Consider the following 14,528-nt stretch of genomic DNA (forward strand, 5'->3'; position numbering starts at 1 on the left):
AATGAAAGTACACAGTTGTAGCAAGATGGCAGATCACATCAATTAGCCTACCAGCAAAGTTCTGCTCTGGTACTACAGATATTTGTTTTTATCCAAAAACAAGCATGGACCAGCTATTAAGACCATGTTTTCTGGATGATTTCTCAACATAACTTAACATCTTCATTGCCTTCTCTGTTCTCTGTGTCCATCCTATAGAATATGACACGCCCACTGATGTCGACACAGTTCACACTTCTGGTCAAGAAAAACCTACCATTTTTTTGTTTCCAGTTGGGAAACAACTTTTCAGGTTCCGAACTAGTTTTGGTTGAAATGCTCTGAATATTTCAAAATTAGGTACAGTAACAAGAATGGAACCCATACTATGCTGGTGGAGAAGAGGTATCTGTGGTGTGGTGAAGTCAAGCGCGGTGTATTTGACGGAGTTGGTGGTTCACGTGCCAAGATGCCACCAAAACATTTGAAAGTATGGCTACATTACATGCCTGTGGCATCTGTTGAAAATAAATGCAGAAAAAGCAGAAGGATTATTTCAGGAAAGCTGGGAACATAAGTAACAGGATGAAACACCTCATCAGGCTCCATTGGTATGCATATCACTTTAAGGGTATTGGTATCTTAAGTTTTTAAACGATACCCTGCCCTAGTATTGACACATGTTCCAATACAACGTATAATAAATAGTATAAACAGAGTACATGAGTAAAAAATAAATTTAAAGAATGTGTTGGGGTAAACATTTGTGAACAGGACTACCATCTTAGCTTTTCTCAACTGCCATCAGAGCACTGCTTTGATGAGGCTCTGTTAAGTGACTTTTTTCTATACGAGAGAAAGAAAAACAACAAATAATCAGGAGTTAATGCAAAACCAACATTCCAATTTTCTTTGGACTGGGTGTTTGCAATACAAAGTGGCATGAATCGCGCACTCTTGCCATCAACACCCTCACCTTGACTTCACTCTAATTGGTGCTGCTGCGTTTATCCAAAATGAGACAGATAGGACTTTCAAAAAGGGCAGATTGTGCTCAGGCTCGAGATGATGATAAAGGGACAAAGAGTGTGCTGGTCTAAATATATTCCGAATGTGCTGATTGTGGATGTCAGGGACGAGCGTGAGTGGCTCACCGACTGATCTTGGATAAGCTTCCGTGGACATGAATAGTGCTAATGAACACAACCGAATGAGAGGAATGCGCTGGTAATTGGCACCTCGCCTTTGTGTTTCCTGCGACATCACAAAAGTTTGTTGGACAGTTGAAGCTTTAAAAGGGGACTGCTTTCAAGTAGTTACAGTCACTACAGTAACATAGAAATAACTGACATAATGTACTGCTGGCATGGAAGAAAAGCTTTGAATGATGATCTGGATCACACATACTTTCAAATGCAATGCAGAAAGGACTTTTTGCACAACACACAGCTTGTAGCTAATGATACTAGATGTGAACTAGAGCACATACCCCCCTGGAACACATGGAGCCTGTTATTAGGACTTTTTATGAGAGTAGTCGGCCTGGATGACCCGCTTCCTCCATCCTCCACTATGTGGGCAACAGCACTTCCCTACTGTTTGTTAATTGTTACTTACCATGATGGCAACGGCTACCTCTAGCACACTGGGATAATCATCAGACCATAAATCATAGCCTCTCACATGCTCGTGGAGGAGAGTCATAAATATAAGTTTATGGCGCCTGAAGTTGTTGTTCTGTTGCTGCTGCAGGATTTCCTTTTCATTACGTTCCTCTCCTCCTCCAGCCTTTGTTGAACCGTCTGGATGTGCTGTAATTTCCAGCAGGCTACCACGTCTGGGGTTTAGTCAGCCATATCTTCTTAGAGCAAATCAAAATTTCACTGTTGATTGCTCTAATAGGACTGGCCACACAAAGCTGTTATGTGACTCCCTCTCAGGCTGAGGGCTGTTTGTACTTCTGAATGTGGCTGAGGGCTCACATAAAACACAGCTCTGAGGATGTGACTGTTTGACCTTGCAGTTGACGTAGGATTTCTTTTGAAATGTGCATCCACTGGTCCAAGAGAGGGGCCATCTGGGTACTTGGCTGTTTAATCTATCAAATATTGTTTTCAGCACTTTTGTAGAGGAACTTTAGAAAGCTAATTAAAAGTAACTGCACCAAAATATCTCAGTGACTCAAACGCCAGCTACCGTTTGTTTTTAGCTTCTCATTGTGAGTCATGTTAACAAGCTCGCATCACAAACTCGTGATGGCTCACCTGTGTGACACTGTCCCTCATGGTGGGCGAGCGCTGTTTGCGGGTGGTGGTTGTGGCCATTGTGGTTGTTGTCTCCATAATTGTGGTGGACATATCAGCCAGCGGGGTGGTGGAGGTGGTGTCGGTGGTGAGCACCGATGGCACATCACCCACCAGCCGCAGGTTACCCTGGGTCTGGACGTTGGGGTCGCCCTCGGCTGCCAGTTTGAGCACCTGCAGGCCGTTGTAGTACAAGCCTGAGATCTGCCCCTGGAAGTGGCGCCCCTTCTCTCCACCGCCACCAATTTTGATGAACGCCTGGCTGTTGAAGATGGTCAACTGGCGACCTGATGTGTGAGAGATAAGGAAGATGAAGAAATGGACGAAGAAGAGAGAGGAAGTGGAGGTGAGAGAAGAAGAGAAACCATGGGGAGAGGGAAGAAAAAGACAGAAAGGGCAAAGAATACAAATCAGTCATGGTCTCTGGGTTTGCTTGTACATGAAACAAAGTAATACACAGACTCAAAAACAGAAAGACAGGGGAGATAGAGGGACTATTTCAATCATACGGGATTTCCTGGGCAACACTTTAGGGAGATTGGACCCTGGTTTGCTGCAGGTGCAGCCATTATAGGGCTGGGCATGTGCCACATTCTCAGAAAAGGCAGCCTGAATCTGGCAGTCAAATAAATTGCAGGGGCAGTTGCGGCTTGACCCTGAGACTGAAGGTTCACAGCGAAATGCATCTAATTTGCCCCGAGATGGAATATATTAGAACAATGCTGGGACTGTGTCATTGACCTCCAATGCACCTGAGCTGCACAATGATAAAGTACCTCTGCCAGCGGAAAAAAATGTCGCCTCGCTCTGCCATCCAACGGAGGAAAATAAGATCCTCATTGGAAAGAAATGTTTAATTCAGCAGGGGCTCTCCCTCTCTGTGGTCATTACCATTCATCTGGATGGATAGATGGATGAAGGGAGGATAGGGTCGACCATTTAACCAGGGTCCAATACTAATGTGTTACCAGGACTTGTGGTGAAGAGGTGGAGTAGGGGCGGTCTAACAGGTGTAGTTTTTCTCCCAGTATTTTCCTCAGCTGATGGATTTATTTATACTTTTTCTTTTTTCTAGAGCCCATATTTGCATCCGCTCCCACCTTGGGGACATCCCATCATACCACTTGAGTTGAACTTCGACCCCTATTATGAATCATGTGGATATGAAGAAAGATGGAGAGTGGAGGGAGGGGAGTATTATTGCGGGATACTGTTGGACGGATGTTGGTTAAAAACAGACCAGATGAGGTAATTACTTCGAGGAGAAGCCAAAGAGCTTTTATGGATAAATCAATGGGTGTAAGGAAAGAGGGAGTGTGTTTGTTTGTGAAAGGGATACTACACTAATGTGTGCCTGTGAGTGCAAAATATAGACTCTCTAGAGATGCTGGGCCACTGAAATGAGAGACCCCTCTGGCTTGATAGGACTGTGTGTTTCTGTATGTGCGGGTGCATGTATGCAGATTTCTTGCCTTTTACAAAGGTATGAAAGACTTACACTGCTCCTTGGTGCATATGTTCACATATTTGCACCTCCTGTCTTTCACAACTGAAACTGGCTTCTATGGGTGCAATTATGTTTAATGATGACAAATGAACCTTTTGAATATCTTTTGAATGTTCTGTTGTTGTCTCTGTGGGATTGAAAGCCAGCTCTCATCAGCATGGAGACACAAGGGACGGGCCTGGGTCCCATTTGTTTTCAATTAAAAGCGCTGAAAGGGTACTTCATCACTGTAATTATGATTCACTATCACTCTATATGGAAGCACTTGTTCCGACATATGTGTAACACCCAGGTGGGTGGGAATAATTAATGCACATGCATTTGTGTGCATGGGTGTAAAACCACATGTTTAATATATGTGTATATCTGTACATTTTCTACAAAAGGGCAGGAGAGATACATCTATTCCACTGAGATGGGTTATTACATGTGTCATCCCATTATCAGATCATTAGGCCCGCCAGGGGCCCTCAAGGGACCCGGCTCCCGTCCCTTAACTTCATAGTGATGAGATTTAATGACTGGCATATGCACTGTTGACATAATAGCTGAGTCTCACTCTATTATCTCATCACTAAGCATGGTTGGTGGAGGAGGGATTTAAAAAAAAAGAATGGAGAAAGATGGGAGGGACAAGTTGTCGAATTGTGGACATCAGCGAGGAAAATACAGGAGAATAACCATGCTTGTGTACGTACAGGGAACCTTGAAACATCACATGTTGAAATGCACATTAACAGTCTGAGTCCACGTTGTGGCCTTCTTGTATCACTCTTCCAGTGTCCTTGACAAGAGGACACGTACATACACACCCACACATCAGCCCAGAGGGTCTCCCATTTCAAGCAGCCCCAGTCGGCCCCCACTCTCCAGAAAAGGGTCATGAATAAAGACAAGTTAAGGACACACATCATCATCAATTCTCCTAAAGTACTCTTGGTTTACCAAACAGCTCAAGTTCCTTTAAAACAACACCCAACCCTCCCTGTGTGTGAGCAGCAACTCCAAACCAGAGGAGGATCTGTTCAGACGGGACAGTTTACTCCTGAGGAGTCAAGTGTATTGGTGTCACAGTTACACTCTGAGCCGGTGACACAGGCATAAGTAAGCCATATTGACAAGCGGCTTATGATTATGATGCAGAGTAGGGGGGATTAGTTATACCTCTGGAAATCGGTGCACACGCAAGTGTCCAAGAATCCATCAGGTGACCTATATAATTCTGCGTTGCAGTTAGAGCATGTGACGATGTCTTTCTTTAAAAAAAAAAAAAAAAAAGGAATATGAGCCTCGAGCACAGGAGAGCACCGTAACGTCCATTTGTGCGTCCATCCCATCTGAGATAGAGCAAAAAAAGCAAAAAAAAAAAAAAAAAAAAGCAGAAAGGTGCCCTCTAGACTAGATGAAGGGAAATCAGTGTTTGTTTTTGGAGCTGTCTGGTCAGGATGAGACTCTAACAGGGCCTGATGAAGTTATTGTTTCAGGGTCTGCCAGGGCAAATCAAAAGTGACATGTGGTTTTAGAGCCAATTTGGGCGGCGGGCGGCAGCAGGGTGGAGTAGAGGGGTGGGGGAGGGTAGGAAGAAGAAGCCTCTGCATGACAAGCAATCACAGCGCTTAATATGACAGAGCTGGATGTGGCGCTGCAGTAGAGGATAGGGTGTGTGCGTGTATATAATAACTCATGAAATATGTCAGTGAAATGCCCTTTATGTTGGTGATAGTTGGCCTTTTCAAGTAGTGTGTATGTCCCTGACATTTATTTACATGCGCCTTTCCTTTTGTATGTTTGTATGTTGGTTTTGACAGCTTACTGCACGTGTGTGTAGAAGACATCACGGCACATGGGGTTTGCACGCTGATGAGGGTCTGTTGGACCAGTTTGGTGGAATTGGGTGGCTGCTGCCTCACATTCTTCCCTAGAGTTCTAGGCTTAGGCTATGGGCATTGTGGGGCCCATAGCCTAAGCACACTATAGACTTATGGCTAACTTCATGTTCAGCCCCCCACTAACATAAATGAGGATAAAATGATTTCATTGTGTGGCTCTATTAGACTTTCGAAATCTTATTCTGACAAGCAGAATGCGTCAAATGCCGAAGTTAAATGAGTCATTTCACAGGGGTTGTAACACTCAAAAAAATGTATCCATTAATTTATAGATGTGTCTTTCATAATGTAAGTCTATGGGAAAAGGTCTTTTTGGGCCCCATGGCATCACATGACAGACCCAGAGGTTGTAGTTACACCGTTTGGCCACTGTGTAAAATTGTCACGCCCACCACTCTATTATTCTATAACTGGTTCTGTCATTTGTTCTATCATTGGTCCTATCTGTCCAGCCATCCATTATGATAAATCTATGAGAGAAGTTAGCCCTTTTCTTCTTTTAGTTCTGTAACTCTCTAAGTCCCTGTTTTATTTAAATCCATGTAGTATACTCTCAGAAAATCCACAGGGGAATATGGAAAGCACAAAGTAGCACACAGTGCCCCTCAAATTTGTCACAACAAAGCAGAGTAAAAATAGCTCTGGGTAATGAAGGGATATGCATAGACACATGCTGGAAACTGAGACGGACAACTTGAGAAGGACTGAGCAGTCAAACTTATATTGTGCTTATAGGCATGCGATTCCCGCCTCGACTAGATATCGTGCTTTGGAGGTGTTGCAGGTTGGTGAATCTTTGCTTCTGTCCTACAGCCAGAGAAAACATGGTGTACTGGCTGGGAGCTGTACACTCATAGCTGCTTAAATAGGGCATCTAGGTGGGCATGACTATTTCTAAAGTATTATCTTCTACAATCACACCTACCTTTGGTTTGATCACCAGGGGGGCTTAGTGGCTGATAGTCTAGTGGGAGTGAACAGTGCTTGATAAAAAGTAAATCATGCCTATTACAGAAACTGATATGTAACATGTAATTGACTTTTTTTTGGGTACTGGCCACAGGGCAGCTCCTGAATTATCGAATGCCTGAAAGAGAGTAAGGCTAAAGAAAGAGGAGGTCGGACAGGGACTGAGAGAATGGGGACATGAGAGATGACAGGAGCAAGGGAGGATGACAGACGAGTAGGACAGAGAAAGAGAGAGCCTGCATGAGGACAGAATGTCAAAGAGACAGAGTGAGGGCATGAAGGGAGGGGTGGAGGGAGTGGATGACAGGCTTGGTAAAAAGAACAAGAGGAATCATGCAGTTAAAAGACAGTGGCTGAGGAAGAGAAACATTTGGTAATACATAGGAGTATGATGGTAGGAAAGAAGCAGGAGGAAGACTAGTAAGGTAGTGGCAGGAGAAAGCAAAATGAGATAGAGGAAAGTGCCATGTAGAGGATACTGAATGGCTGGTGAGTCACCTTCAGCTTCCCTGGCCTATTTTTCAAATGCAGTCAGTTTATCACATGGTTAACCATGTGGTTATTACAGGGTTAAATTATATGTACCTGAGGCCATAACATCCTGTATCACTGTATTCCCCAGAAAAGATGCTCGTATAGCAGAAGTGAGTATGCCTTTACACAGGGGTGGGAAAAACTCCAAAATAACATGCTCAGCTTTCAGACTTGTAAGACTCTGTAAGAAACAGTCAAAAGTACAAAAGGTAAATTACAGTTACTTTTGGTCTTTTTGGGAGATGGTTTTAAAGGATAATACCTGCGTCTTCTAACAGTAAGGATGACATTGCATTTACAAAGTTAATTGCTGCAGATGCTGGAAACGCGGGGGCATTCATTTGTATGGAGGCTGCTCAGTGGTTTATTATACCCATAAAGGGTATAATATTACTGGGTTTAGGTTTGGGTGTACTATTACCTGGATCTTCTGTATCGTGGGGGCCATGGAGCAGGCACATCAGCTAAGCGGTTAAGTTAACCTCTGGTGTAGCTCTCAGCTAACTTGAATGGGAAAAAAGGGATTTAATTGTGCAGGTCTTCAAGACTTTCCAAATGTTATTAAACCAAATAAATCAAATCCCAGTAGTGCAACGAGTCATTTCACGGAGGTTGTGATGCTCAAAAAAAGTTAACCACTTTTACAATGTAAGTCTATGGGAAAAAGTCTTTTTGGGCTTCATGACATCACATGATGGACCAAGAAATTTTATCTGCACAATTAGCCACAATGTCAAATTGGCCTCAAAGCGCAGCACTGTTCCTGTGGGCTAGTGTCAAACTTTATAGCAATAGTGCCCTGTTCCCAGAACTCAGCAATTACTTTGACAAGAGCAGTGTTATCTATACCAGCAGACAGAAATGTCCCAAAACAAGATGAAAGTTGCAATAAACCAGATGGTGTCTTTTCTCCATTTTAGGTTCTGTCTGTCACTGAGATTGTCTTTTCCCTTGAATGAAGTATAAGGTTCTGCAGGGAATGTAAAAGGCATCACTTCCTGTGTGCCTGAGGGTTTTTCTAATGAAAGACCACCAAGTTAAAAGGGTTTATCAGTTGGGTACAGGTTGCATCAATTTTGTCTGGTGTCAGTTACTTCTTCAGCCAAAAGTAAACTCTCCCAGTAAGCCGTTCCAGTAACGGGAGTAATAGCAAGTTTCCGAATTCTAACTTTGTGTCGATGCACCATCCTCCTGGACTTTTTTCTAAACATAGAGAAAAGTGGCTTGTCTAAGATAGGTAATTACTAGCTGAGCCAAGCCAAGCTGGGGAGTGGGCTGGGCTAGGGCCATGCTCTGCGTGTTAATGCAGAGATTGCTTTTCAGAGGCTGTGAAATAATGGCTGTATGTCTGCTTCAACCCCCAGAATGTAGGTAGGAGGATGGGAGGGGACGGTGCCTTGATACTGTGCTCTCCCCTAGCTGTTAGCCGCTAACCTGGAGGAGGTGATTGTCTGGGGGGAGGCAGAGGGAGATTGGAGGGGGGGATGGGGAGGATGATCTAAGTGTAACCATCCTCGGTGGAGGGGATATGAAAAGGACTGCAGCTGGAGAGAGCAGTATCTCTCTCCCTCCACCGTCATCATTACGCCTCTCTCATCCTCCTTCTACTCCTGTTATCTCACAGAGAGGAGGGATGCCATATGGTTGCAAGGAGCTTCTATCTCAAATGTTTTCTCTTAGCTGAGTCGCAGGGTGGGAGGGATGGCCCAGAATTCACCTCAGTCAATACGCTGCTTTGTGATGCGCGGAACAGAAAGTTGGACCATTTGCACGCACAGTCTTTATGGGTTTGTGTTCACAAATCCTTCATGCGCCTGCAGAATTTCTAGTATCTGTATCAACAAACAAGAACTCCCCCTTATTTCCATTTTCTTCTCTACAGAAAGAAAAAAGAATACGGAGGGAGAAAGTCGAAGACTGGAGCACAATGGGGGTGGGGTGGGATGCTGACAAAGTCGATTATGAAGTGTTCCCAAGTTATCTCCTCGGCACAAGGCTCTCTTTGGTAATTAAGAGCGTTTTGCTTTTTTACTCCTCAGAAGCTGGGCTGGTTTGGGTAGAACACTATGAATTAATTGTGTTTGACAATGGAGATGAGGGACCAAATGCGGCATGAAGCTCGACTGAAAGCCTTGTGAGGCAGCATGGAGCCCTGAGGTCCTTGAAGGCAGCTGAGGGCACTGAGATTGTGGCGCCGAATCCACAGGACTCTGGAGACAGTAGATCGGATTTTATCAGATGTGGCTCTATCTCTGATCCTATATCTGTACATAGATCTTAAGAAGGTGATACTGTCGATGCACAGACATAAAGAGAGATGGCACGGTGGTTAGCGAGGGACAATCTTCTCTCTTTTATTCACTCCAGCTGTGACTGTGCTGTTTTTAGGCCATTTCATGGTAGGGGACCATGAAATAACAGCAAAGTGGCCCTTCTTTCAGAGCCGCTTTCTTGCAGCCACTTTTCTACTCATGAGCAAGCATGTTAAAATTCATACAATTTTCCCCCTACTTCCCTCAAATATGGCCATAATAGTGCAGGGAGATCAAATGAGAACAAGATAGTAACTCAGTGGGATACAAAGCTCACCATGGGGTTGCTGAAAGGCAGACTCAGACAGATTTACTCTCTGTTGACTGCGGCCTGATGTGAGAGAATCTCTGAAATGAAGCCGGGATCATGAATAGCAGATCTGGACCAATGCCTGGCCTGGAGATGTTGATTTGGGCTCTGGCCTCACACCAAGTGGGAGGACTTGATTGCCTTTGATTAGGGAATGGGGGAGCTTACATCAGACCATTAAACACTGAACATTAAACCTGGTTTCTTCAGCTTTGCTCTAGTTTTTAGGCCACAGAGACCCAGTGTTGTAGTATTCCTCCCTGCACTCATGTAGCTCAACTCAGAGCTTGATCGTCATGCTGTTGGAGAGCTCCAGAGGGATAGACTCTTCGCCAGAAGAAGATATAAAGCTCCAATTCTTCAGGGAGCTTTATTCGTTTCCTTGCTCATCTGCTAAAGGGAACAGCTAAGGGGAATTGATTCTTGCTGGTTATTTGTAATCTTTATTTTCTTGTGGAGCTCCCTGATGAGATCAGGAAACAGTAACACATTATTGTTGTTTCTAAAGAAACAGGGTGCACTGACAAAGTTTTCGGTGAGGGCTGGTGTTGACGGTCAAAGGAAAAGAAGAATAAAGGAGAGTGAGGGGTAGGAAGGGTAGATAAAGAGCAGAAAACCTGGAATGACAGATCCATCACAAGGCAAGAGAAAGACGCAAGGAAAAAGGGATGCATCTCAGTAAGTTTTGGGCTTGGATAGAGCTGTTGAAAACTTTTGGCACCCTGATTTTTCCCCTCCATTGGGTCCCTGTAATGGCTGCCGTTTTGGATTTAGTCAGCGGGCACGGAGCCGGCCAGAGATGCTCGCTCTGATCTGCCTCACACACAGTAGCGGAGATGGGATAAGGGCTTCGGAATGAGATGCAGTGACAGTGCGGCGCCACAGCACAGCTCCCCTCTAGGATACTGCTGGCTGCAACGACTCCCATTATATCCCAGTGGGACTAAAACACAGATTTGTGAGAGTTATTGTGGGCGATTAGTGCTGTTATGTTGTTTCCATCAATGACACTGTTGTAGTACCAATGAGATCTGGAAGTTTTTCTGTTAAATTTTACAGAATTGATGAAACATTAGAGGCACTTGGAGAGGAGACCCATGGGGCTGATTGTATTGTGCACTCTGGTCAAGACCCTTTGAGGCATTCATGTAATAAAATCACCACATATTGGAGACCAAAAGCCCATTTTGGTAACACAGCCTGGACTATTACTGGACATCTATTACAGAGGATGGTCCAGGCTGTTTACCACACAAGAGTCTGTAATTTCTTTCATACATAAACCCCTCACCCTGCACAGCATATGATACACAGAACAGTACATTCAAACACTTTCCATAGTGGTGAAAACAATAAATGTTAAAGGGACCTTCATTTCAAACACATTTTGCTGAAATCATCCAGAGCAGATGCGTCATTTTTTTGAATTTGGTGTTCAGTTATTTGCTTTGTTTTAACCCTCTGAGTTTTGCATTAGGGTGGATGTGGAGACAAGGGGAAGAAGATGCCAGCTGGAGAGTTGCTTCATTTAGTAGTGGTTAGAACTTAGTTAGCTTTTTTTAGGTTCGTTTTTGTCCAGAGCGATCGCCGCAACCTGTCCAAGTTCTTCCAAATACTGACATCCAGGTCCAATTAGCGCTCAAATGTTAAAACATCATTTATAACAAGGTTATAACTGAGGGCTCTCTGAATTTGTAACCAGCAGGGCAAAGCTGGCAGAGTTTCTCGAATGGATTCAATTTTGCGGTGGAAGGTGGGGAGATCATGAGAGAAGCCCTCAGCGGTTAGTGTGGGTGGAGTTTGATTTGCTGTTAGGTGGTTAGATTCTGCTTAGAAGGTTCTTAGCTTTGTGTTCTAGCCGCTTCCTTATCAAAGCAACAAACAGCTTTAACCCTTTGAGCTCGGAAATGTCCGCTAATCCCCCTTATTATCTAGGCTAACATGTCTTATATGCAAATGGTATCTCACAAATTCCAAAACCACTGTGCCTCTTCAGTCCATGACGTGTGTCTGACACTTCATTAACGAATCCAATCAAATTAACAAATAAGCAACATTTTTCCAAAATCGCACCCTGATCAAAGCCCTCACTTGAGGTTTGACAGGGATTATTTATTTGTTTTCGTCTTCCTACTTTCTCAATGTTCTCATCTAAATGACTGGATGCAGACTCATTTTCAAACTATGGAAGAAAGAGAATTATACATAGCTCATTCTCTTTAGACTTTCATGGCATGCGTAAATCATTTTATAAGTGGGCAAGTCATTTTTTATTGATCCAGTTTTTCATTCAACTTTCATCTCCCAAGCCTTTTTGATTCTAATTTGTGTCCTAACTACCCTCAGCAGAAGTGCGTTTCCCCGACGTACCGGAGGAGAGCAGAGAAGTCAGTTTATAGGAGCTGCAGATGAATGCAAGGATTGTTTTGCTTCCATGAAATAAATATGCAAGCGCTTTTCATTTATCTTGTTTGTCTGTCGCATGAATACTTCATTTTGCTCTCAGAGACAAATTTTATCTTCTGAATTCATCACTGTGTGTTATTGTTCACAATACCGTTTCAAAGGAGCTCCTAAAGATAATTGGCTAATGCTTGAAGGTCTTAATTTGCGATAATCTCCATACATCTCTTATGCAAATAAAAAAGATAAAGCCTCAGACTTTTGGACTTTCTGATAATCTACACCAAAACCCTATACTGCTTTATTCTGCTAAATGGTACTGTATGTTCTCTCGTTTGAAACTACCAGACTTCACAATATGCACAGTAGTGCATGACAAATGTCTGTAATGCTTTTTACTGCAACACAGAAACTATTTTAAGACTCCGCTACACTGATTTATTTTATTCCTCTTTTCTTTTAAAGAATCAACCACCTTCAGCAGCACAAACACACGGCACAAGACAAAGACAAAGAGGTTGGGACATTCGGCACTCAAAGGGTTAAAGAATCATCACTTTGATGGGACCACATTCGGCACTTCTGGCGTTTGTTATATGCATAATATCGGGCAGAAAAATATGTGCGCCCACATGCTGCAAATAGACTTTTTACTGAACAAACACTTCAACAGTCCCTTTAACTTTTAGTGACTTTCAAGGGGGATTCTTTTTTCTCTTGAAAATCCAGTAATAATTTTTGTTTTCATGAATGATTAAATATATGCAGATTCACATTCAGCCAACAAAAGACACAGGAAAGAAAAAACGGAATCAATAGGCTATTTACATGTGGTTAGGTTATTAGGGGGTTATGTCGGGTTATTTGGGGGTTAATTCTCTGAAGAGATGCAGCCCCAGTTTAAGGTGCTTTGGATATGGTCCCCTGGAGATCTGCAATGCTTTTGAATGGCAATATTAATGAAAACCTTAAAAAGAAATTGCCAATATTACACAGTGAGCTGCCTCAACTGGGCAAACTAGGATGTAAAGGTTTAGCAAATATATGATCATATATTCCAACAATGTTTAATTTCCAAGGTAGTTTTCAGGTACCAATTGAAAAAGGGAATAATTGAATGGAATGAGTTATATCAGCCAATTATTATTATGCATGTTAAATCTGCTGTGGATTAAAGGGGACCTACAGTTCTATTACAAGAGCCAAATCACATTCACCCCTGCTGCGTGGCACTGCACCTCCTCCAGAGTGGTGGTTAACGGTAGGTTAGGTGGTTAGATCATTAGTGGAGTTAAAGGGATTTTATTACCTTTGTCGAGTAGCCACTCGTCAACTACCCGACCGAGTCGGTATGGGATTCTTTGTCTAGCAATAGCCAGGCGCTCATTATCAAAGTTCCCTTTAAGAAATTTGAGAAGACAAATTAAGAGAGGTTACAAAGAAATCTGGAAGTTGAAAGGTTAGAGGTTAGAAGGGCAACATGGCAAATGTTTAGCAAGTTATGTACTTTAAATCAGCTTTAGTTAGGACAGGAAGAACTTGAGGATGTGTTTTTGGGCTGGTTTGTTTGGTTAGAAAAGCATTCTAGTTACCTTGAGTTTAAGTGTTTTTTAAATGCACTAACAAGTTAAACAGATTTATGAATTATTTAGGTATAGTATGATTACATTCGTAGAAACTCATGATAGCTATCCGCAAAGTGAATACACTTTAGAAATGCATTAGCAGTAGAAGTAAATACAGCTAGAATCACACACAGAACCAGCAGTCATTGAACAACAGAATTATTACACTGTGAATGAATACAGCAGAAAAAAACACACATTGCAATGTCAGCAATAAAGCATTGTTATTTCACATGAGCATGAGATAATCACACAGTGCTAATATACATTTCATGGTTGTTTCAAGGAAGACATATTTTAGCTCCTGTTGCACACAAAGAGTTTCTGATTAGAATATCCTTTCCTCCCAAATCCGACAACAGGATGGCGTTCTGCCATTGGAGCATCACTTCACTTTGAATCCTCTACTTCAACTAAAGCGAAAAAGGATTTAGTGAAACTGTCAGCACTGTTTTTCCCAGGTTTTTTTTCCCCTTATGCATTAATTGAGCACTTCTCAGTGGCACTTGGCAATTAGCATCACTTCATCAGCGTGTCAAAGAAGTTTCACCGCTGCTGCGCAAACTTATTATCCCTCACTTCACTTCAATCAACCTCGGGGTCGTGCTGCGTACATCTCCAGCACTGTCAATAGAGACGGAGCTGGAATTAGGGGAGATGAGGGCTGATGGTGGCCAGGCTGGGGGTTTGATGAAGT

General features: G+C 43.0%; 1 protein-coding gene across 12 annotated transcripts in view; it reads right to left on the minus strand.

Annotated features, from left to right (window-relative positions):
* The window catches only part of nrxn2b (neurexin 2b), an 835,675-nt gene that overhangs the window by 20,730 nt on the left and 800,417 nt on the right, over window positions 1-14,528 (minus strand). For 8 of the 12 annotated variants that reach the window (XM_078164201.1, XM_078164203.1, XM_078164200.1 and 5 more), the window contains 2 exons: window positions 13,516-13,605; window positions 2,244-2,569 (listed from right to left, as the gene is read on the minus strand). In XM_078164201.1, coding sequence (XP_078020327.1) covers window positions 2,244-2,569; window positions 13,516-13,605 — 416 coding nt within the window. The remainder of the gene's footprint in view (window positions 1-2,243; window positions 2,570-13,515; window positions 13,606-14,528) is intronic. The other 4 variants (XM_078164202.1, XM_078164204.1, XM_033609829.2 and 1 more) reach the window with 1 other exon arrangement.

The sequence above is a fragment of the Epinephelus lanceolatus genome, chromosome 22 (genome assembly GCF_041903045.1).
Source record: "Epinephelus lanceolatus isolate andai-2023 chromosome 22, ASM4190304v1, whole genome shotgun sequence".
In the NCBI taxonomy this organism is placed as follows: Eukaryota; Metazoa; Chordata; class Actinopteri; order Perciformes; family Serranidae; genus Epinephelus; species Epinephelus lanceolatus.